The following is a 22,639-nucleotide window of genomic DNA, read 5'->3' on the forward strand; positions in this document are numbered from 1 at the left end:
TGGCACTCACAATCCACTGTTTTCCTCCACCCCCAAAAGGTAGCCAGGTGATGACCTGCAAGCATTACGCTGGGTTCTTACTTCTAAAGAAATTCACCTATCAGTCTAGGGATCTAGGAGGAAAACAATACACACAAACAAGAGACCACTCCAGCTATCTAGAAAAACCAATTCAGATCTTCACACTTGAACTCAAAAGGACAACCAAGAATCCATCACCAGAGAGGGGAAGAATCTTTCTTTTCTAAGGGAAAGACTAGATAAATACACATAAGAATGGACTCCTGAAGAAACACAACTGGGTGAACAGAAGAGAGGTTTAAAAACTATTATCCTCAGTGACACTTGAGAAAAGAGTACATTCATGAAACAAACGCAGGGTGTTATTATAGAGAAGACTGCCACTGGCAGTCCAATAGGACTGGTGTCCTTAGAAGAGGAAGAGACACCAAGGATGTGATTGCACAGAGAAAATGCCCTGGAGGGACACCAAGAGAAGACAGTCATCCACAAGGCAAGGGGAGAGGCCACAGGATAAATCAAATCTGCTGGCACCTTCATCTTGAACTTCCAGGATTGTGAGAAATTTCTGTCGTTTAAGCCATCCAGGCTGTGGTATATTGTTACGACAGCCCTAGCCGACTAACACAGGTACTAATGTCTTCAGCCTACATAGTCAAGATTCACTATTAGAAATGGATGGAACAAGAAAAATTCTGATTTTTTCAAAACAGGACTTTTGCTTTAAAAGAGTTAATGATTCAAGAAATAAATATGTAAGGAGATTACCTTACCAACTAATACGTATAGATGAAATTTATGAAGGTAGAAAATCATCAGTGGATGCTAAAACGAGTGGGTAAAAATTAGATGAGGAATGGGACGCGATCAAGTAGCACCTCCCCCCAGCATTGTTTTTAATCATAAAGAAAAAAATAGTAACTTTATGGTGAAGAAACCTGGCAGACACTACCTTGCCTAAGTGAACATCACCTATACTGGGAGTAACCGATGTCATCTGTACCTTGATATCATACAGTGGAAAAGACACATCGCTGTAGTGGTGTTTCTCCAAAAATTCGGAACCCGAAAGGGAACATCAAACTCACTTTAAAAGGACATTCCACTCAACACCTGGTCTGTACTCTTAGATAATGTCTAGTTCAATAAACATAAAAGCCAAGAACGGTTCCAGATCAAAGAAGACTAATGCAGGAATGACCCTTTCATCTGGAACGTTTTTTACGCAATCAATGTTTGCTTTTAAGAGTGCAGATCCTTTTTTTATCCAATTGGTTCGGAGCTATAATTACACGATTTTACCACATCTCCTTAAGGCTTTGATCCCTGCTACAATCTACAATATATACATGCGTATGTGTGGTATCCGTCTATCATCAATTTAGGTGACAATAGGAGAAAAGTGCCTGGTGCCAATCTTTATTCCATAGTATGAAATAGTCTCTCAGGACAGGGTTTTTGGTGAAAGAGGCATAGGATATTGCTGGGTGACTGCGACTGGGTCAGGAAATAGGGAGGCAGAGGGCAGCAGTTTTGCTAGAACTTAAAATTTGGTTGCTTTTGGAAGAGGAAGCGGGAGATTCCTGGAAGCCAGAACGTCATGTCTCACAGATGTAAGTCATAGTTGGGAAAGACACATCGCTTTAGTGGTGTTTTCAAACGACTTTTGAAATAGTAGGGTTTTACTTGTAGCTTCTATCCCTGAGGGTAGTTCCTGCTGCTCAAGAGCAAAAGAGTCAGGGTTTGTAAAAGCCAGCCTTAGAAACCTATTGAAAAAGATTTCCAGCGGGGCGCTGGGGAAACGCAGACAGCGCAGGAATCCCTGCCTGGAGAAGCTCTTAACAGGACGGAAAGCTGCGTGCCCCACAAGGTCCCTCAGAGGCACATTGTGGAGACGGGACGCAGGGTAGCAACTTCTGGCGAGTGGAGCCGCTATTACAGAAGATAAATATACGGAGCCAATTTACTGCCAGCTTTCGCAACACCCACCCTCAGCCACCACCCTCCCTGACGCAGTCACGCCACAAACTTCCCCGCTTCCGCCCACAGCCCTCTGGGCTTCGACCCATCAACTGAGCATGCGCCAAGTCTAGTGCGCACGCGCCAACTTTGGCCCAATCAGAATTCCAAACCGCGGGGTAAACGCCACGGGGATAAACTAACCTCAGCGTGGGGCGGGGTCTCGAAGCCGAATAACGAACGTGATTGGCCAACCTCTAGCACATACTTTTAAGGGCGGAGCCTGGCTCAGAAGCCACGTCTAGCTAGCTGTTCTCCTAATATGGGTAGGGTCGGGCGTGGAGCTGGCAGCTGAGCTGTGTGCGCCTGCGCGGGGCGCCGAGACAGGGCGTGTTCGCTGTTGAGTGCCGGTGTTGCGGGGAAGCGAGGGCATCTCTCGCAGCTGGAGTGCGTCCTGCCGAAGCCTGTGGTTGCACGCCCACCCTCTTAGGGGCTGCCTTCCTCGGTGAGTGTGTGCGGCGTGGCACTTGGGGTTGCTTCTCGCTGCGTTGCCGGAGCGGGGCTGGACCCTTTCCACTCCCCTGCCCTACCCCATCCCCTCCCCGCGCCCGGACCAACCCCTGGGACGCCCTCGGACGCCCACCCGCTCCAACCCTGGGGAAGCCTCAGAGTGGCAGCGAAGACCTCTTTCCTTTCCGCCCCTGCGCTTGCTGCCATCGCCCACGTGTTTTGTTGTTTGGTGCAGACCATGTCCAAGTCTCTGAAGAAGTTGGTGGAGGAGAGCCGGGAGAAGAATCAGCCCGAAGTGGACATGAGTGACCGGGGCATCTCCAACATGCTGGATGTCAACGGCCTCTGTGAGTTCTCGGGCAGGACCCTCCCGTGGATGAGCCGAAAGGCTTTCTAAGTTTGCCAGTTCACTGCTGGTCCTGCTGTGAGCGATTGTACTGGGTTAGACCCCAGCCCCTGCTTGTAAACATCACTTGTCAGGGGCTTCGCGCAGAGGGTTTGCAGTAGGATTTGTTCTGTTCCACCTGGAAAACGATCTTGAGAGTCCACGATGAGAATCACAGACAGCTGTGCCTCATCGGTTGTCTCTGCTGTATGGCATTGAGGTGGATTTTCCACATAGTTTGCTTAATAGCCACTTTATTTTAAATTGAGAATTAATTTTGAGTCCTTCCTGTCTCCTAATAGTCTGTGTCCATGAACAAATGACACACAAAAGTTCCATGATTAATAAGCATTCTTGTGCCTGGAGCAGTTTAAGCATTTCTTGAATCTTTACATTCTTCTGCGTATTTATTCTCCGAACTTGGTTCAGGCTTTTCTTACCTCCTCAGGCTGTGATGAAATCCTCCTAAATTGCCCTCTTGCCTTCAGTTTCACTGCCCAGTTTAATCACCGGGTCACTTTCAGTGTTATTTTCCTGTAATCCCCGTCTGTGGTGTTACCCTCTCCCTTAAAATCAGGGATTGCAAATTCACGTGCCTCCAAGTGAGGGCGGTCAGGGGCGGTCATGGACTAGGTGATAGGTATCCCACCTGAAGGGGCCAGCTGCTGCACCTGCTACTCTGCCACATGTCACCATAGGAATGTTGGCCCAGTGTGCCAGATTATTCTCTTAAAGGAGTCAAGATTCTATATTTTTATGTGAAATTTGCTAATTTTTAGATGTTGGCTAGTAATTTCAATATTTGAAAAACCTGTGATAAGTGAGATAAAGCACTTCCTCGGGCTGACGTGGCTTTGGTTTAAACCCTCTCCATACTTCTCCAGGTTGTCTGTTACCGACGGTAATGCTCCAGGTTTCTTCGCGTGATTACCGACGGTAATGCTCCAGGTTTCTTTCTGAGTCTGAACACAACCTTACCCTTCCATGCAGTTGGCATTCCAGCCATTCTGAACCTATTGCTCTATCTGGACCAGAGCCTACTTGTTCAGACCTTTGTGCCTTTACGAATTCTGTTTTCCCTTCTTCTCAGTCTTTTGCACCCGAAATCCTTTTACTTCTAAGAGTCAGCTTAGACTATCACCACCTGTGTAAAATCTTCTCCGTCTGCACCAAGCTAACATAGCCAGTCCCTCTTCTGTGAAGTTGGACATGTGCGTTGCATTGTGACTCCTGTCACATAGGATTGTATGGGTTTTTTTTTTTGTTTTTTTTTTTTTTAAATCTAGAAGTCTCTCTTCTCCGCTGGGACTTTGGGAAGACAAAAACCGGGCAATATTCATGCTTGCATTTTTTTTTCTTTTATAGTAGTGCCTGGAGCACAGCAGATGCTCAAAAATAGTTGAGGAATGAAGAAAATGAAAGAATGATGGATTAGGCCTGTGAGTTTGAGATATCAGGTCCAGGATGTGACGAGAGAAGAAGGGAGATGTTCAGGAGACCCTGAGAGGTGATGGATAGCCATTTAGGCATGGAGAGAACGGCAGAGTCGGTTTACTGTGAATCCATGGTTTTCACGGTTTGAAAACCTGCCTGCGACAGAGGTTGGAGTTGATGCTGTTGATATGTCTTGGCAGAAGGAAAAGGGAGGAAACGTAGATTTGTGTTCCGTAGGCTTTATGAAAATACGTGATTAAACTGAGTTTGTGTACTAGTGAGCGTCTCAGCCTTGGTGTGTGTTGGTCTCTTGCATTCCGTAAGGGTCCTTGCTGTCAGCAACTGAGCAGATGCCTCTGGAGTTGGATATCTGAGTGTACCATTGCCTCTGCCTGGCTCTGCCATGACCATGGTCATTAGTGGGGGCACTGTTGATACAGAGGAGAAAGAGAAGGGGATAAGGAAGATGATGCCTTGTACAGCAGGACTCTTGGCCCCGCGGCTTTCCTCCCTCCAGCGCTCGTTCTCACTGGGTAGATGAGAGGCTGCTTTCAGCACAGGAACTTTATACCCTTTGGCTTTTGAAGAGGAGACTTTATGTAATATTTAGAAATGGGGAGAATGGCTTAGCTATTTCGGTTCAGCTCTGTTATCTCTTTGAAGCTTTGGCTTTTATTAAGGAAGAAAAGATAGCCACTTGCTTCCTGAAATATATTTCCGGTGTAACACTGGGTGATGAAAAGTGAGACCATTCTTAAATTTTCCTAAAGAAGTAGCTAATAAAGAATAATAGTACTTTTTGGGAAGTTGGGTGGAAGTGAATTTGGAGATTTCCAGATTCCACCTCCTCTGGCTTCTGTAGCATTGATCCAAGGCTGCTCTCTGCAAACTCCCTGACCTGGGGACTCCTCAGAGACTAGGGGCTTCCAGGATGCTCTTCGGAGCCTCCACCAGGGCTCAGTTCTCAGCAGTGCACACACAGTGACACAGTGCTTAATATATACAAGTAGTAAAATACTTCACATGGCTCCATTAATTACAAGTGTAAGAATTTTTTTTTCCCCCCTGAAAACAGGGTCTCACTCTGTCACCCAGGCTGGAATGCAGTGGTGCAGTCACAGCTCACTGTGGCCTCAACCTCCCAGGCTCAAGCAATCCTCCCACCTTAGCCTCCTGAGTAGCTGGGACTATAGGTACACACCACCACGCCTGGCTAATGGTTTTATTTTTTTGTAGAGATGGGGTCTTGCTATGCTGCCCAGGCTGGCCTCAAGCTTGTGGGCTAAAGGAGTGCCCCCATCTTGGCCTCCTAAAGTGCTCGCGTTACAGATGTGAGCCACCACACCCAACCTACATGTTTCTTTACTGATAAAATCTTAGCTGTAACCAGGAAGTTTTATATATTAGTATCCAGCTTAAACACAAGGAACAGTTAACTTGCATGCACAGAGAATAGCTGTTTCTTGCATCTCAGGCTTTCTCTTCATTCTTACTTTAATTTCTCAAGAGGTAAGAATTAAGCTTTGAAGATAAAAGTAAGGTTTTGTACTACTAAGCGTATGAGATGCCCGTCTTTCTTCTTGGGAGAGTTGTATCTTCTAACGCAGCACTTCCTTAGAGACAGCAAATTACCTTTGAAAGATGTTTTGAGGAGTTTAGGTACCAAGAGCTTTCTGATGAGGAAAACTTCTTAGGCTGGAGACAGATATCAGACAGGTTCTACATTTTCTAGTAGTCCAGCCAGATTCTAGAAATGCTCACTTCCTACCAGGAGAGGCACAGGAGTACAGAGCATAGGAGGGGAACTTAGATTTGGATAGACGTGAGTTCCAATTCTGCTACTTAGTACTGTGTAACCTTAGAGCAGCTACTTAACCTCTCTGATTCTCAAGTTCCTTAACAAATGGTAACCTAAGTAACCACTTCATAAGACTGGCTTAATGTTTCATATTAAATACAATAATGCACGTTAAATGTTATTACCTAGTTAGTGTTAGATCCAATAATGTACACTAAATGTTAACTATTAATACGAATATCCAGCTATGGGCCCTATGCCTCCGACATACCCAGTTCCAACATAGTCAATGGCCTGAACCAAGAATTTCGCTTTGTTAACTCGACTGGGTAAGGCATTTGTATCAGGTGTTGGAAATTTTTGTGTGGCTTAGTAGAACCTGTAGTGTTTGGTCCTTTTGCCTAAGTTTCTAATTGATTTAGATAGCTATTTATTTAAAATTTGTCCTAATTTATTTCTTTTCCATCATTTTGTTTTCACATGGCATGTAATTTGCACACATATTCTCCTTAAAGCTTCCAAGAAGACCAGTGTGGGCAATAGAGCGAGACCCCATCTCTGCAAAACTTAAAACATGAGCTGTGGGAGATGTGCGAGTCTGCAGTCCCAGCTGTTAGGGAGGCTGCTGTGGGAGGATTGCTTGAGCCCAGGAGTTTGAGTTTGTAGTGAGCTGTGATCGTGTTACTAGGCGACAGAACAAGACCTTGTCTCTTAAAAAAAAAAGCTTCCAAGCATAATCATAATGCTGCTGATTTTATTCTTTTTATTAAAGAGATTTCACTGCAGAAACTCTTTCCCAGGCAGCAGCTGTCTTCGTCTGGTTGATAAAGTTGATTTTGAAGGGCCCTGTAGTCAGCTTCCATTTCCATAGAGACAGAATCCCAGCTGTAGCCGGAGGAACTTTCTTTCGTTTCTCTTATTTAAGTGTTTACTGATTTTTTAATCTCTTCAAGTGTATTGCCCTCTCTGGGTGGTCACGCCTTTATCATTTTTTTTTCCAAGTTAGACTAAAATATTTTTCAGATAAATCCTCGAAAAGAAAACAACCTGCTTTCAAGGGAGTGGTCTTTCTAAAGGAGCGGGCGAAATAATAAACAAATATGAGCATGGGTTATCTGGAAGAGCTATCTCAAAAGTCTTGCTCAACCTGGAACACATGCTATCCATGTAGACCTGCTTTGGGGGAAAGATAAAAGAGCCAGGGAGAACCTGTAATTTTAGCTATAATCCTTATTAAAATCTTTTTTTAAAATTTTTTAATTTTTTTTTTTCGTTTTTGAGACAGAGTCTTGCTCTGTTGCCCAGGCTGGAGTGCAGTGGCGTGATCTCTGCTCACTGCAGCCTCTACCTCTTAGGTTCAAGTGATTCTCCTGCCTCAGCCTCCCGAGTAGCTGGGATTACAGGCATGCGCCACCACGCCTGGCTAATTTTTGTATTTTTAGTAGAGATGGGGTTTCACCATGTTGGCCAGGCTGGTCTCGAACTTCTGACCTCAGTGATCTGCCCACCTCGGCCTCCCAAAGTTCTGGAATTCCAGGCGTGAGCCACCATGCCCGGCCTTAAAATCGTTTATGTTTTCACTCCTCTAGGTTGTGTGTATGTGCCCACCTTTGTGTTTTTAAACACGCCGCATCTTGACCTGGGGAGCCCTTTTCCTTTTTCTCTCTCCAGTTAGCCCTTGCCCCCTTGTCAGTTAGTGCTTGTTGAAAGAAGGAAGGACTTATCTATTTACATGATTGCATTTCCTGTCACCTCCTCCAGGAAGCCCCTCGAGTATACTCAGTTCTGACCCACGGTCCCATCCAACCTGGTTGAAGTGTCTCTCTACTTGGTGTAGTGCTTGGGAAAGAGTTATTGAAGAAAGAATGTTACTGCTTTTAGTTAAGAGATTCAGGCTGGCTAAGGGAGAAAGCATAGCTCCGGAGAAAGCAGGTGCTCTGTCTCCTTCCTGCAGGCTTCTCCCCAGTTTCCAGAGGGAAGCGGTTTCCAGCTCTCAGGAACAAGATGGAACTGACACCTTCTATTTGTGATTGTGTGATAGGGTTAAAACTGGACATGTTCACTGAAACAAAGAGGAGTTGTAGCCCCTTTGGTGTGACTGAACCAGTAATGACATTTGACTGTTTGTCAGTCCTCTGACATTCCGGCCCTAGTGGCCACGGTGGCTTTTTTGTAAGCATCTTTTTTGTTTATTACTAGCTGTGTATCCTTGGGCAAGTTGCTTAACCTCTCTGTGCCTCAGGTGCCTCATCTATAAAATGGGAATAATAAGAGCACCTCATAGGGTCATTGTCAGTTAATATCTATAGGGGCCTAGTGTACCACCTGGTACCTGCTGGTCTTAATGCCTGCTATTATTAGTATACTCATGCATTACTTAATGATGGGGATACGTTATGAGAAATGCATAATAAGATTTTGTCATTGTGTGATCATCACTGAGTGTCCCTACACACACCCAGATGGAGTAGCCTACTACACACCTGGGCTAGATGGTGTGCTTGTGACTAAGGCTTTAGCTTTTAGGCTACAAACCTATACAGCATGTGATTGTACGGAATACCATAGGGAATTGTAACACAGTGGTGAGTATTTGTGTCTTTATAGAAAAGATGCAGTAAAATATAGTATATTGTTGTCATCTCATGGGACCACTGTCATATTTGTGGTCCATTGTTTGTTTGTTTTTTTGAGACAAGGTCTCCCTCTGTTGCCCAGGCTGGACTACAGTGGCGTGATCTTGCCTTATCGTAGCCTCGGCTTCCTGGGCTCAAGTGATCCTCCCATCTCAGCCTCCCAAGTAGCTTAGATTACAGGCACATGCCACCACTCTTGGCAAATTTTTGTAGAGATGGAGTTTAGCCGTGTCTCCCAGGCTGGTCTTGAACTCCAGATCAAGCGATCTGCCTGCCCCGGCCTCCCTGGTGGTCCATTGTTGAGTGAAACATCATTAAGCCGTACATGACTGTTTTAAAAACTGTTTTATCTGTGATGGTATAACAAATGAAAAACAGTATCTCTTTATTTCTTGGAAATCTTGGTGATGGTACTTCTCAGTGGTCTTTGCCCACCTGTCCCATGGTCTCGTCGAACCCGCGCACCCACTGCCTCATTCCTCACCTGAGTCAGAATTCCCAGGAGAAGTTGGGTGGCTGGGCGCAGTGTGCTGGGGTCAGGAGGAACAGCCAGGGCCACACCCTGGCGAGTTCAGAGCTGTGCATAGCCCAGGGGGTGGCTGGGGGAACAGCAGCAGGATTTTTGTTGGGATGTGCTTGTGGCCAAGTTTCTGTTGAAAATGGCAGATATGCTTTGAAAACTGGTAATTTTTCCACTAATAATTAAAATACTCTATGTCCTGTAGTAACTATTGAATTTTTTTTTTTTTTTTTTTTTTTTATGATAGGCATTATGTAACCAGAGTTCATTTGGGAGTTTATATTGGATTTTTTTATTTCTTTTTTTTTTTTTTTAATTTTTTGAGACACAGTCTCACTCTGTTGTCCAGGCTGGAGTGCAGTGGTGCGATCTTGGCTCACTGCAGCCACTGCCTCCCGGGTTCAAGCGATTCTGCTGTCTTGGCCTCCCGAGTAGTTGGGATTACAGGCACCCACCACCATGCTTGGCTCATTTTTGTATTTTTAGTAGAGACGGTGTTTTGCCATGTTGGCCAGGCTGGTCTCGAACTCCTGACCTCAGTGATCTGCCCACCTCGGCCTCCCAAATTGCTGGGATTACAGGCAATGCGCCACTGTGCCTGGCCTTATACTGAATTTTAAAATTATCTAGTGATAAATTATTATTTGCTATGTTAAGATGACTCTGAGTTGTTTATTACATGTGAAGTAGTTATATTTTCACCATAAGAAACCATAACACTCACTGCTTTGCCATTATAACCAGTGTTACAATTGGTATGGATAATAATTGAAAACCATACCCTGTATTATTTGTTCATAAATTCACACGAACCTATTTGAAAGAAAACACGACCTATATACAGGAGATCCATTGTTAGAAAAAAGCCTGGAGGTGACTCTTTTTTTAAAGCAGCATAAAGACCTCTTGCTTCTTTGGATAGCAAGTTTGTGCAGGTGGGTTAATTTTTTTATTTTTTAAACCAAAAGGTAATGTAAAAACGTGGCCCAGGAGCAGTTGGTCTAGATCAAGTGTGTGACCAGCAGGGGTCAGTGTTGAGCCTCTGCGTTTTGCTCCTGGGCTCCTTGGGAGGTTGGACACGGCGCGACTGATCTCCGCACGGACCTTTGCTGCCTTTACAGTTCTTCCACCTTCACTCGTTCTATCTTTGGGTAAAGAGATGGAATCTTAATGGCATTTCATCTGTGTAGCTCACAGTGAAAGAAATCTCACGTGTGTTACAGTCAACCAGAGCATCAGTTTCACAGCTGCCTTGCATATGGCCTCTGAATAGAGAAGTGCTGATCAGAGTATGTTTCCAATCAAAGGAAATGGAATTTGCAGTGTCCCCTTTGAGCAGATTCCATCAGCATGTGATGCTTAATGATTTTCCAGGTTTGAGGTGCTAGCAAAGCCCAGGCCAATAATAGGATTAATAATACCTACTTGGTTAATTTCCTAGGGCTGCAAAACAAAATACCACAGGCTGGGTGATTTTGACAACAGAAATTTATTTCCCACAGTCCTAGAGGCTGGAAGTTCAAGATCACAGTGTCAGCAGGGCTGGCTGCTCCTGGGTCTTCTAGCCTGGGCTTGCAAGTGGCCGCCTTCTTGCTGTGTCCTCAAGTGGCCTTCCCTCTGCATCCCTGGTGTCCCTCCGTCTGTTCAGTTTCCTCTTCTCATGAGGACAGTAGTCACATGAGGATAGGGGTCTACCTTAAGGACCTCATTTTAACTTAACCACCTCTTTAAAAGCCCCATCTCCAAATATAGTCACATGTTGAGGTATTGGGGATTGGGGCTTCAGCATGTGAGTTTTGGGGAGACACAGTGCATTCTATAACATGTAGATTGGAGGTTCTCAAATGATACAGACCTGAGGACCTACTCTGTGGTAAGTGCTTCTCACACTCCTAACATCCCTCTTCGGTTCACCTGATTATTGTCAGCGTTTTATAAATGAGAAGGTAGAGCGCTGTCGAGGTTCTATAAAGTCCCCAGTGTCACTCAGGCAGTGGCCGAAACGGAGTTCACTTTTTTTCTTTTTGAAATGGACTTTCACTCTTGTTGCCCAGGCTGGAGTGCAGTGGCATGATCATGACTCACTACAGCCTCCCACTCCCAGATTCTAGCAATTCTCCTGTTCTCCCTCCCAAGTAGCTAGGATTACAGGCACCTGCCACAACACCTGGCTAATTTTTTGTATTTTTAGTAGAGACAGGGATGGGTTTCACCATGTTGGCCAGGCTGGTCTTGAACTCCTGGCCTTGGGTGATTCAACTGCCTTGGCCTCCCAAAGTGTTGGGATTACAGGCACAGGCTACTGTGCCCGGTTGGAGTTCACTCTTGAGTGTGTCTGAAAGCTTTGCTCTGTGATGCTGTGCTATGTTGTATCCTAGTCCTGAAGGAGTCACCAGGGCCAGGCTTGGGTGCCAAGGAGAGGTGACTCCTAGGTCTTGCCTTACCTTAAGGCATTCATTTCCAGAATTCTTTAAAACACTGTATTAGGCAAATAAAACGTGTCATTGGGCTAGCCCTGCCAGCTTGGAAACTTGGGTTTACCGGATGGCTGCAGAGCTTTAACTGTTGAAGAAAACATAAGAAGCAACTTAATCTCCATCTGATCAATATTAGCAGAACCCTCCCCACTTTCTTTATGGTTTCCTAAAAAACTATTAATCTCAACGGAATGGAATGATCAGATGTGAGATCTTTTTATACCGTATATTAATTCATTTTCTTCTGTCTTCAAACTTAGAACGTTACCTTAAAACACTACAAAGTATGGTGCTGGAAAAGATTGTGTTGGGGAAATATTGGTTCATGTATCTAACACAATAAACCTGAATTACATTAAATGGTAGTTTTAGTTATAGTATCCATACCTCCTAAAGATCCTTTTTATTTCATCCATTTCTCTGCATATCCATTAATTATTCCTTTCGACTCTGTGTAGCTTATAATTTTAAGGGTGAGGCCAAATGAAGGTACACATCAGAACAAGCAATTACTTGCAAGGAGGTTTTGCCTCTTAGTTTTTCTCTACATAGTGTAGACCAGAAAATGGTAATGTGGTTTGCAATCTCGATATTTGAATGCTGGTCTGTGTAACTTGGTTTTCTTAACAGCTGTAAGTGAGGCTGGGCGCAGTGGCTCATGCCTGCTGCAATCCCAGCACTTTGGGAGGCCAACGTGGGTGGATCACCTGAGCGAAGTCAGGAGTTTGAGACCACCCTGGCCAACATGGTGAAACACCCTCTCTACTAATAATACAAGAATTAGCTGGCTGTGGTGGTGCACGCCTGTAATCCCAGCTGCTTAGGAGGCTGAGGCAGGAGAATCGCTTGAACCTGGGAGGTGGAGGCTACACTGAGCTAAGATCATCACGCCATTGTACTCCAGCCTGGGCGAAAAGAGTGAGAATCTTTCAAAATAAATAAATAATAAAACAGCTGTAAATGCTTAAGTCTTTGGGCCGTGTCAAAGATACCTTTGTAATTTATTATATGTTTGTATTCTGCAAAGTTGTGCACCCTTTGTTAGGATAAATATAATAGATAATATGATTGAAATACCATGCCATCTATGCATGGAGTGTATCAATACATGCGCACATTTACCATGTACCAGGCATTGTGCTAAGCCCTCTGTATGGATTAATCTTCCAACCTCACAATTTATTGTCATTATATAGTGAATAGGTAAGGAAACAGATTTAGGGAGCATCATTAACTTGCCCAGAGTCACCCAGGCAATAAGTGGTAGAACGCAGATTTGAACCCATGCCATCAGACTTCAGAAGCAGTGTTCTCAGCTTATCCTGTTTTGCCTTACTTGTTTCTGACAGTCTTATGCACATACCCTGTGGAGGAGATGAAGATGAATGGCTAATACAGCAAGCATGCTGAGTACCTGTGGCCACCTGGTCATGTTCTAGAAGCCGTGGTAGCTGTCCTGTCTGGGCTAATGATTCTGTATCAATTTAGGGAATGCATTCAGGGTCACTACCTATGTTTATCCCATTTGAACCAGGGAAACAGGAACCTTCATCTTCCCAAAATACTTACACATAGTTTAAAAAAAATCTACTCCAAAACATTTTATTGAAATATTCATATCGATAAGTGCATATATGATAGTACAAGTTGACAGATTTTCAAAGCAAGAAACATTATCAGTAGGTTGGGAGCTCGTGCTCCTCCCAGTCACTCTCCCTTTAAGTCATGAGACTGCTGGCCTCCTGAGCTTATCCTGGTAGTTCCAATGGAAATACATAATAACACTTAACTCCTCCTCCTAGTCCTCATCTTGACCTCCTCCCTTCCACTCAGTACCATGCCTCTCACAGATATGGGTGGTGATAGAATTGGAATATCTCACAATCTCAGATGTGGTACCCAACACACAATTAACAATACTAATATGACTAATGCCAGTATTGCTAAAAACAATTGTCTTACGCATATGCTATCTTCATTCTCCCTCTTAAAAAAAAAAATAGGCTATTTTTTTAAGAGCAGTTTTTGATTTATAGAGAACTAGAACAGGAAGTACAGATCCACATCTCTCCTCCATCCCCCTTTCCTAGTTTCCTATATTAACATCTTGCGTTGGTGTGTTACGTTTGCTATGATTGCTGAACCAATATTGATGCAACATTATTATTAGTTTTTGAGACGGAGTCTCACTCTGTCACCCAGGCTGGAGTGCAATGGTGTGATCTCAGCTCACTGCAACCTCTGCCTCCCAAGTTCAAGGGATTCTCGTGCCTCAGCCTCTCGAGTAGCTGGGATTACAGGCACGCGCCATCACACTCGGCTGATTTTTTTAAATTTTTAGTAGAGACGGGATTTCAGCATGTTAGCCAGGCTGTTGATGCATTATTATTAACTAAAGTTTAGAGCCAACATCAGGGTTCACTCTATATAGTATAGTTTTATGGGTTTTGACAAATTAATATCGTGTATTCACCACTATAGTATCGTATGGAACAGTTTCACTGCTCTAAAAACCCTCTCTGCTCTACCTCTTTGTCCCTTCTCCCTCATTATCTACCTCCAGAACCTCAGACAACCACTGAAATGTTACAGTTTGCCTTTGTCTCTATAATTTTACCCTTTCCAGAATGCCATACAGCTGGAATCGTATGGTATATAGCTCTACAGATATGGCTACTTTTGCTTCACAACATGCATTTAAGATTCCTCCATGTCTTTTTGTGATTTGATAGCTCATTTCTTTTTGATAGAGTGAATAATATTCCATTGTCTAGATGTACCACAGTTTGCTTATCCATTCACCTATTGGATCATATTTTGGCAACTTCCAAATCTGGACAATTATGAATAAAGCTGGTGTAAACATAGTACAGATTTTTGTATAGACAGAAGATTTCAACACATCTGGGTGAACACCTAGGAGTGTGATTACTGGATCATGTGATAAGACTGTGTTTAGCTTTATAAGAGACTGTCAAACTCTTCTCGAGTGGCTGTACCATTTTGCATTCTACCAATAAAGGATGAGATTTCCTGTTGTTCCACATCTTCACCAGCATTTGGTATTGTTGGTGTTTTGGATTTTAGCCATTCTAGTGGGTATGCAGTGGTATCTCATTGTTTCCATTCCATTTGCAATTCCGTAATGACATGTGATGCTGAGCATCTTTTCATATGCTTGTTTGCCATATGTTTATCTTCTTTGGTGAGATGTCCATTCAGATTTTTTATGTACTTCTTAATTGGGTTGGTGTTCCTGAGTTTTAAGTCTCCTTTTTATATTTTGGATACCAGTTCTTTATCAGATATGTAGGTTGCAAATATTTTCTCCTTGTTTGCATTGGTCCTTCATTCCCTTAATGATATCTTTCACAGAGCAGAAATTTTTAATTATAATGAAGTCTCATTTAACAAGTTTTTCCTTCATAAGTTGTGCCTTTGGTATTGTATCTCGGAAGTCACTGCCAAATCTCAGGTCAACTAGATTTTTCTCCTTCGTTATATCTAGAAATTTTTATAGCTTTGTGTTTTGTATTAGGTCTGTGATTCATTTGGAGTTCATTTTTGTGAAAGATGTTAGGTCTTTGTCTAGATTGATTTTGGTGTGTGTTGATGTCTGTCCATCTGTTTCAGCACCATTTGTTGAAAAGACTCCTTTTCTCACTGAGTTGCCTTTGCACTTTTGCCAGAGGTTAGCTGATTATATTTGTGTGGGTCTGTTTCTGGGCCTTCTATTTTATTCCAGTGACCTACTTGTCTATTGTTTCACCAATACCACACTGTCTTATTACTATAACCAATATTAAGTTTTGAAGTTGGGCAGTGTCATTGCTCCAACTGTATTTTCTTCAATATCGCATTGACTGTTCTGCTTTTCCATGTAAATTTTAGGATCAGTTTGTTGATATCCATAAACTTGATAGTATTTTGACCAGAATTGAGTGTAGACCAACTTGGGAAGAACTGACATCATAACAATGTTGAGTCTTCCTGTTCATGAACATGGGATATCTCACTATTTATTTAGGTCTTTGATTTCTTCCATACTAGTTTTGAAGCTTTTCTCATATAGAGCTTGTACATATTTTGTTACCCATATATTTAAATATTTCATTTGTTTGGCGTTAATGTAAATGATGTGTTTTTAATGTAAAATTCTAATTTTTTATATAGAAAAGCAGTTGCCTTTATATATTACCTTGTATCCTGCAAACTTGCTGTAGTTGTTTTTCAATTCTTCTTTGTTGATTCTTTGGGATTTTCTACGTAGACATCATATTATCTGTGGACAAAGACAGTTTTAATTCATCTTTCCCAGTCTGCATACATTTTGCTGTTTTTCCTTACCTTATTGCATTAGCAAGGACGTCCAATGTGATTTTGGCTAGAAGTGGTGAGGGGACATCCTCACCTTGTTCCCAACCATAGTAGGAAAGCAACTAGTTCCTTAACATTAAGTATCATGTTAATTGTAGGATTTTTGTAGATATTTTTTACTAAGTTGAGAAAGTTTTCCTCTATTCCTAGTTTGCTAAGAGTTTTTATGCGTGTTGAATTTTGTCCAGTGGTTTTTCTGCATCTATAGATATAATCATATGAATTTTCTTCTTTTGCCTGTTTGAAGTGATGCATTGCTTTTGTTTTTGAGTTTGAACCACCTTTGCATACCTGGAGTAAGTTCCACTTGGTCATTGTGTGTACTCTTAATACATTTTTGAATTTATTTGCCAATGCTTTGTTGAGGATTTTTGTATCTATGTCCATGAGGGATATTGGTCTGTAGTTTCTCCTTTTTGTAATGTCTTTGGCTTAATGCTGGCCTCATAGAATGAGTTAGAAATTGTTCTCTCTGCTTCTGTTTTCTGAAAGGTATTGTAGAGAACTGGTATAATTTCTTCCTTAAATGTTTGGTAGAATTCATGAGTAAACCTATCTGGGCGTGGTACTTTCTGTTTTAGAAGATTATTAATATTAATTTATGATTCAATTTCTTTAATAGACATAGGCCTACTAAAATGATCTATTTCTTCTTGTGTGAGTTTTGGTAGATTATGTCTTTCCAGCAGTTGGTCCATTTTATCTAAGTTATAACATTTTTGGACATTGAGTTGTTCATAATGTTACTTTATTATCCCTTTAACATCCATGAAATCAGTAGTAATGGCCCTTCTTTCATTTCTGTTAGTAATTTGTTCTTTTTTTTTTTTTTTTTTTGATTAGCCTCCCTAGAGGGTTACCAGTTTTATTGATTTTTTTTCCAAAAACCAGCTTTTGAACTCAGAGATTTTCTCTATTATTTCCCCTTTTAAGTATCACAGATTTCTGCCCTAATTTTTATTATTTTTTTTCTGTTTACTTGTAGTTCAATTCATTCTCATTTTTCTTGTTTTCTAGGGTAGAAGTTTAGATTATTGATTTTAGTAGGTTGGTACAGAGGTAATTGCCGTTTTGCCATTACTTTTGCACCAACTTAATAGAACTTTCTCGTTTTGTAATACATGCATTTAATGCTATAAGTTTCCTTTAGCATTGATTTTGCTGCAGTTCCCAAATTCTGGTAAGTAGTATTTTCATTTTCATTTAATTAAAATAGTTTTAAAATTTTTTTGACATTTCTTTGACATGTTATTTAGACATATGTTGTTAATGTCCAGATGTTTTGGGATTTTGCAGCTATCTTTCTGTTTGATTTCTAGTTTAATTCCAGTGTGGACTGAGAGCATATATTGTATGATTTCTATTCTCTTAAGTTTAAGGGGTGTTTTAATGCCCAGAATGTGGTCTATGTTGATGAATGTTCTGTGCAAGCTTCAGAAGAATGCATATTTTTCTGTTGGATGGAGTAGTCTATAGATGTCAGTTATATCCAGCTGATTGATGGTGGTGGTGTGTTTTTAACTCTGTCCTTACTGATTTTCTCCCTGCTGGATATGTCAGTTACTAGTAGAATGGAGTGTTGAAGTCTCCAAGTATAATAGCAGATTTGTTTGTTTCTCTTTGCATTTCTGTAAGTTTTTGTCTTATGTATTTTGATGCTGTTGTTAGATACATACACAATAAGGATTACTGTATCTTTCTTGGAAAGTTTACCATTTAATCGTTATGTAATACCTTTTTTATTTCTGATAATTTTCTTTGCTTTGAAGTCAACTTTGTCTGATATTAACATGACTACTCCAGCTTTTTTTGCTTACTGTTTAGTGTCATATATCTTTCTCCATCCCTTTACTTTTAATTTAGTTGTATCTATATTTTATATTTAAAGTGAATTTCTCATAGATAACATATAGTTAGATCCAATCTTGGTTTTTTTTCTCCTAAAAAAAAAACCCATCCTGATAGTCTTTTAATTGATATGTTTGGTTATTAACATTTAATGCGATAATTGACATGACTTAGATTAATACCTGCATAATAAGTGTTTTCTATTCTTGCCCCCTCTTCTTCTTTTTTTTTTTTTTTTTGTCTTCTACTCTTTTTCTGCTTTCTGTGGCTTTAATTGAGCACTTTATATGATTTCATTTTCTCTTCTCACAACATATTCCATTTTCTCTGCTCTCAGGAAAATTTATATTTAAAAATTTAGTATTTTAGAAGGAGGATAAAGCAAGGAATAAAAACTTCTTAATGATAGCCCTAGAGTTTGCAGTATACATTTACAATTAATCTTAACTCACTTTTAAATAACACTGTGCCACTTCAGAACCAGTGCAGGTAACTTAAAATCAAACATTTCCAGTTCCCTCCTGTTATCCTTTATAGAATTGCTATCATTCATTTCACTTATCTGTAAACTGTAATCAACCAACACATTGTTGCTGTTACTATTTTGAACAATCTGTGATCTGTTAGATTAAGAATAAGAACAATAAACCATTTTATATTACTTTTATTAATTTATTCTTTAACTCTTCCTTTCTTTATGTAGATCCTATTTTCTGCTGTATCATTTTTATTCTCTGTGATGAGCTTGTTTTAACACATTTTATGTGTCTTCAGTTTTTACTTTGGTGAGAAAGTATTTTTTTTTTTCTATCTAATTTTTCACCCTGAGAACCTGATGGGGCTCTTGGAGGTAAAACTCAGCAAAGTACAGGAGACCCCTTAAGCCTGGGCCCCTAGGAGTTGTTTTTGGTTTATTTTTTATTTTTATTTGTTGCTGTTGTTGTTGTTGTTTAATCTCTCAAACTAGCCTATCACTCAGTCTCTGGCAATTAGGCAGTTATCCTTGAAGCATCCCTACTGGTTGCTGGCTCCAGCACGTGTTTCTTTTCCTAGAATGCTGTGATTCTCTGTGTTTGCCTGTCTGTAGATTTCAGTATGGTGGATTGCCCTGTGACCTCAATTTTCTGATGCATCTGTGGAAGAGTTGTTGGTTTTCTGTTTGCTCAGCTTTTTTCTCACTGTGAGCATGGTAGTGATAACTTCCAGACTCTCTATTTGCTAACCAGAAAGCCGATACATCTCTAATCTGGTTTTAAGTGTGGAAATACGGCTCCCTGCTTTTATAAGTTGAACTGTATCTGAGATTTTCAGCACATATAGCCCTCTCCTATGATACCGTCTCTCCATTAGCCCTCAGGCAGTCTTAGTTCTACAGGTACCTCTATCTTTTATGCGCATCAAGAGTCTTTAGGTCAATGCATCTCCAGTTATTTTGATTGTCTGAAGCTTGTACTCTGAAATATTCCTCAGAAAGGTATCAAGAGAATAATATTCCCAGAGTTTTTCCTGTGGGTAGTACGTAAAAATTTGTGTTCTTTTAACATGAAAGTCAATTTTACAGGTAGGGAGACTCACGGTTTCTTTTCTGGAGTGTTGCTGATGTGTTACTCTATTTCTTCTGGCATAAAGCGTTGTCCGAAAGTCTGGTGATACAATTTTATTTCCTGTAATTTTACTAGAGTATGACTTGGTGTGGGGTATAGTTCATTCTGGTCTGATTATTTCCCAGGTATGTAGTATGCTCTTTAAAGTTTGAAAATTTTATTAGTCTGTTTTCATACTGCTATAAAGAACTGCTCGAGATGGGTAATTTATGAAGGAAAGAGATTTAATTAACTCACAGTTCAGCATGGCTGGGGAGGCCTCAGGAAACTTACAATCAAGGCGGAAGGGGAAGGAAGGTGCCTTTCTCACAAGGCAGTAGGAAGAAGAAGTGCTGAGCGAATGGGGAAGAGCCTCTTATAAAACCATCGGATCTCATGAGAACTCACTATCAGGAGAACAGCATGGGGGCCACCACCACCATGATTCAATTACCTCCACCTGGTCTCTCCCTTGACCTATGAGGATTATCAGTTCAAGATGAGATTTGGGTGGGAACACACAGCCTAACCATATCAAAACTTTTAAATTTTTATTTCAAGAAAGTATTTTTATTGTGATTTTTAGTCTATGAGCTCTTATGTCCTTCTTTAGGGTTTTTTGGGGTCTATATGTTGATCTTTTTGCCCGTCTTTAATATTTGTCACTTTCTCCCGGATCCCTGTTCCTGCTTCATTTCTTTGTTTTAAAAGAAATCCCTCATGCCTGTAATCCCAGCACTTTGGGAGGCTGAGGCAGGTGGATCACCTGAGGTCAGGAGTTGGAGATCAGCCTGGCCAACATGGTGAAACCCCGTCGCTACTAAAAATACAAGAATTAGCCAGGTGTGGTGGTGGGCGCCTATAATCCCAGCTACTTGGGAGGCTGAGGCAGAAGAATCGCTGGAACCCGGGAGGCGGAGCTTGCAGTGAGCTGAGATCATACCACTGCACTCCAGTCTGGGCAATAGAGCGAGATTCCGTCTCCAAAAAAAAAAAAAAAAAAAAAAAGTAATCCCCACTTTATCTTCTGTTTCTTGTGAAGTATTATGTATTGTGTTTATTTGCTCTTATATGTCTTTGAATTTAGCTTTCATTTCTGAAATTTTTCTTTGTTTCTAATTTTTTTTCTCAAGTTTTGTCCCTTTATTACTGAATTTTTGGAAATCAGATTTATGTTTCTGTTTTATGTCGTGTATCATTGTTGTAATGTCTTTTTACCTTGTTTTGAAATAGTCAATTATAGTTTTGCCTTGTTTTCTGGCCATCTTTTTGGTTAGTGAGCTTTCATGGTCAATGATGTTCTTCTACACTTTCTTTTTCCTTTTATTCCATAATAACTTTATGGGATTTGCTCCCAATATTTTTTATGTCACTCATTTTAAATGAAATTAATTTTCCTAAACTTTCAGAGGAAGGCTTAATTCTATAGAGGTTTTCTAACTTTACAGAGCTCTGTCCTCTGGTTGATTTTATGTAGTATTCAAAATACAGTGGCTTGCTTTCAGATGACTTGGTTCAGTCCTTCTGCCCACTTTTATCTGGATCTTCTCTATCCTTGGTCTCTTCTTTTTTCTCTCTTTTTAAAAATTTTTAATTTTTACTTACCGCTCCTTGTGGAGTAGGGCTACCCTATAGGCAGTGTGTGTCTGTCGTTGGTCTCTATTATTTCTGTCTTATCCAGCTTTGATTCTCGGCCCTGTCCTGCAAGGGAGCCCTGGGTGGTCAGTTTCCAGGTCACAGGGCCTAGACTTGTTCTGATCCATCAGACCCTACTGCAGGCCCCGCTGTTGGGCTGTTGGAATGGACAGACCCTTCCTAATTTCAGCCGCTCTTCTCACAGAGGTCTTCTGGGCTTTCTGGTGAATTTGTTTAGCTATTTGGGGGTTCTCTGGTCTCAAGTTGTTCGACGCTCCTTGGGTTCTCTCTGCTTTCATCACATACGTGCTGATATCACACCAGTCTTTGGGTTATTGGTAGCTTGTCCTCATCTACTTGTATTTTGGAGTTTTTTGTGGGGACACTTTATTACCTAGTTTTGTTGCAAATCATGTCCTTAAATTTTTTCTTGCTGCCTAGTTTCTCTGTTTTGATGTACGCTTTCAGGATTCCTAAAATCTGCCATGCTGCCTGCACGTTTCCTGCACCCACACTTTTTCCCCTTGGTACAGTGGGAAAAATACCCTTCTCCTGAAGTGAAGGAAAATGTGTATGTAGTATCTGATGCAGACCAGGTACTCAAAAAATGATCGTTGTGGTGAACAGTTTGGCAGTGTCACCCTTGTTGAGCTGAGGCGTAGTCTGTTTTGAAGCTGCCATTGTGGGAGCTCTGACGAGGTGGGGATTTGGGGGTGAAGAGTCTAATGGGCCTTTGGGGTGAGGAAAGAACACGAGGGTAAGGGTTTGTGGGTGTCATTGATGGCAGATTTGTTTGCTGCATCTGTGCATGTTGAGAGAAAGGCAGAGGGAAGGGACTGGAGCAGGACTGGGAGAAAAGACATCACACACGGTGAAGATCTAGGGAAGCCCTGGAGCAGATCAGAAGAAACAAACCTAAGTTTGACTTAGGGGCCGGTGGATTATCAGTGTCAATCTAGGTGACTGGTTACAGGATTGGAGAAGGCAACACTTGGAGGCCAGGATAAGGGATGACGTGTGGGGAGAGAATAAAAATCCAAGGTTAAAAATAATGGTTGAGCTGCCTTCGAGATCAAATCATGTTCTGCCTTCTGGTAAGAGCAGGTGGCACACCATGGTCTTCTAATATTTAGTGACTTTTGAGGGACTTAGAACTCTTAGAGCTCCAAGAGTCACGTGGCTTTTGTACAGGCAGCAGGTTTAGGATTCCAGCTCCTCCTGCTTGGAAAGGAGGTTTGCTTTTCCCGGGGAAATGTGGGGCCAGGTTCAGGTGAGAAGTATGGGGGAAGGCTGAGGTGGACGCAGAGAGCTGCTGCTCAACAGGAGAATGGAGAGTCATAGAGAAACGCCCGACATCAGACCCTGGGAATAGAGTGCCGGTGCCCCACCTGGGCGGCTTGTTTATCTCTAGGGGTCCCGGGGGTTGAAGAAACACCCTATTTTCTGAAATGCAAAG

The 22,639-nt window shown here is 41.7% G+C and overlaps 1 protein-coding gene across 2 annotated transcripts in view; it reads left to right on the forward strand.

Moving 5' to 3' along the window:
• The first annotated feature begins 2,296 nt into the window (after positions 1-2,296).
• The window catches only part of LOC105488214 (Ras suppressor protein 1), a 232,657-nt gene continuing 212,314 nt past the window's right edge, over positions 2,297-22,639 (forward strand). Inside the window, exons 1-2 of one of the 2 annotated variants that reach the window (XM_071070431.1) lie at positions 2,297-2,485; positions 2,726-2,837. In XM_071070431.1, coding sequence (XP_070926532.1) covers positions 2,729-2,837 — 109 coding nt within the window. In that variant the 5' untranslated portion in view covers positions 2,297-2,485; positions 2,726-2,728. The remainder of the gene's footprint in view (positions 2,486-2,725; positions 2,838-22,639) is intronic. The other variant, XM_071070430.1, reaches the window with a different exon arrangement.

Source organism: Macaca nemestrina, chromosome 9 (genome assembly GCF_043159975.1).
Source record: "Macaca nemestrina isolate mMacNem1 chromosome 9, mMacNem.hap1, whole genome shotgun sequence".
In the NCBI taxonomy this organism is placed as follows: domain Eukaryota; kingdom Metazoa; phylum Chordata; class Mammalia; order Primates; family Cercopithecidae; genus Macaca; species Macaca nemestrina.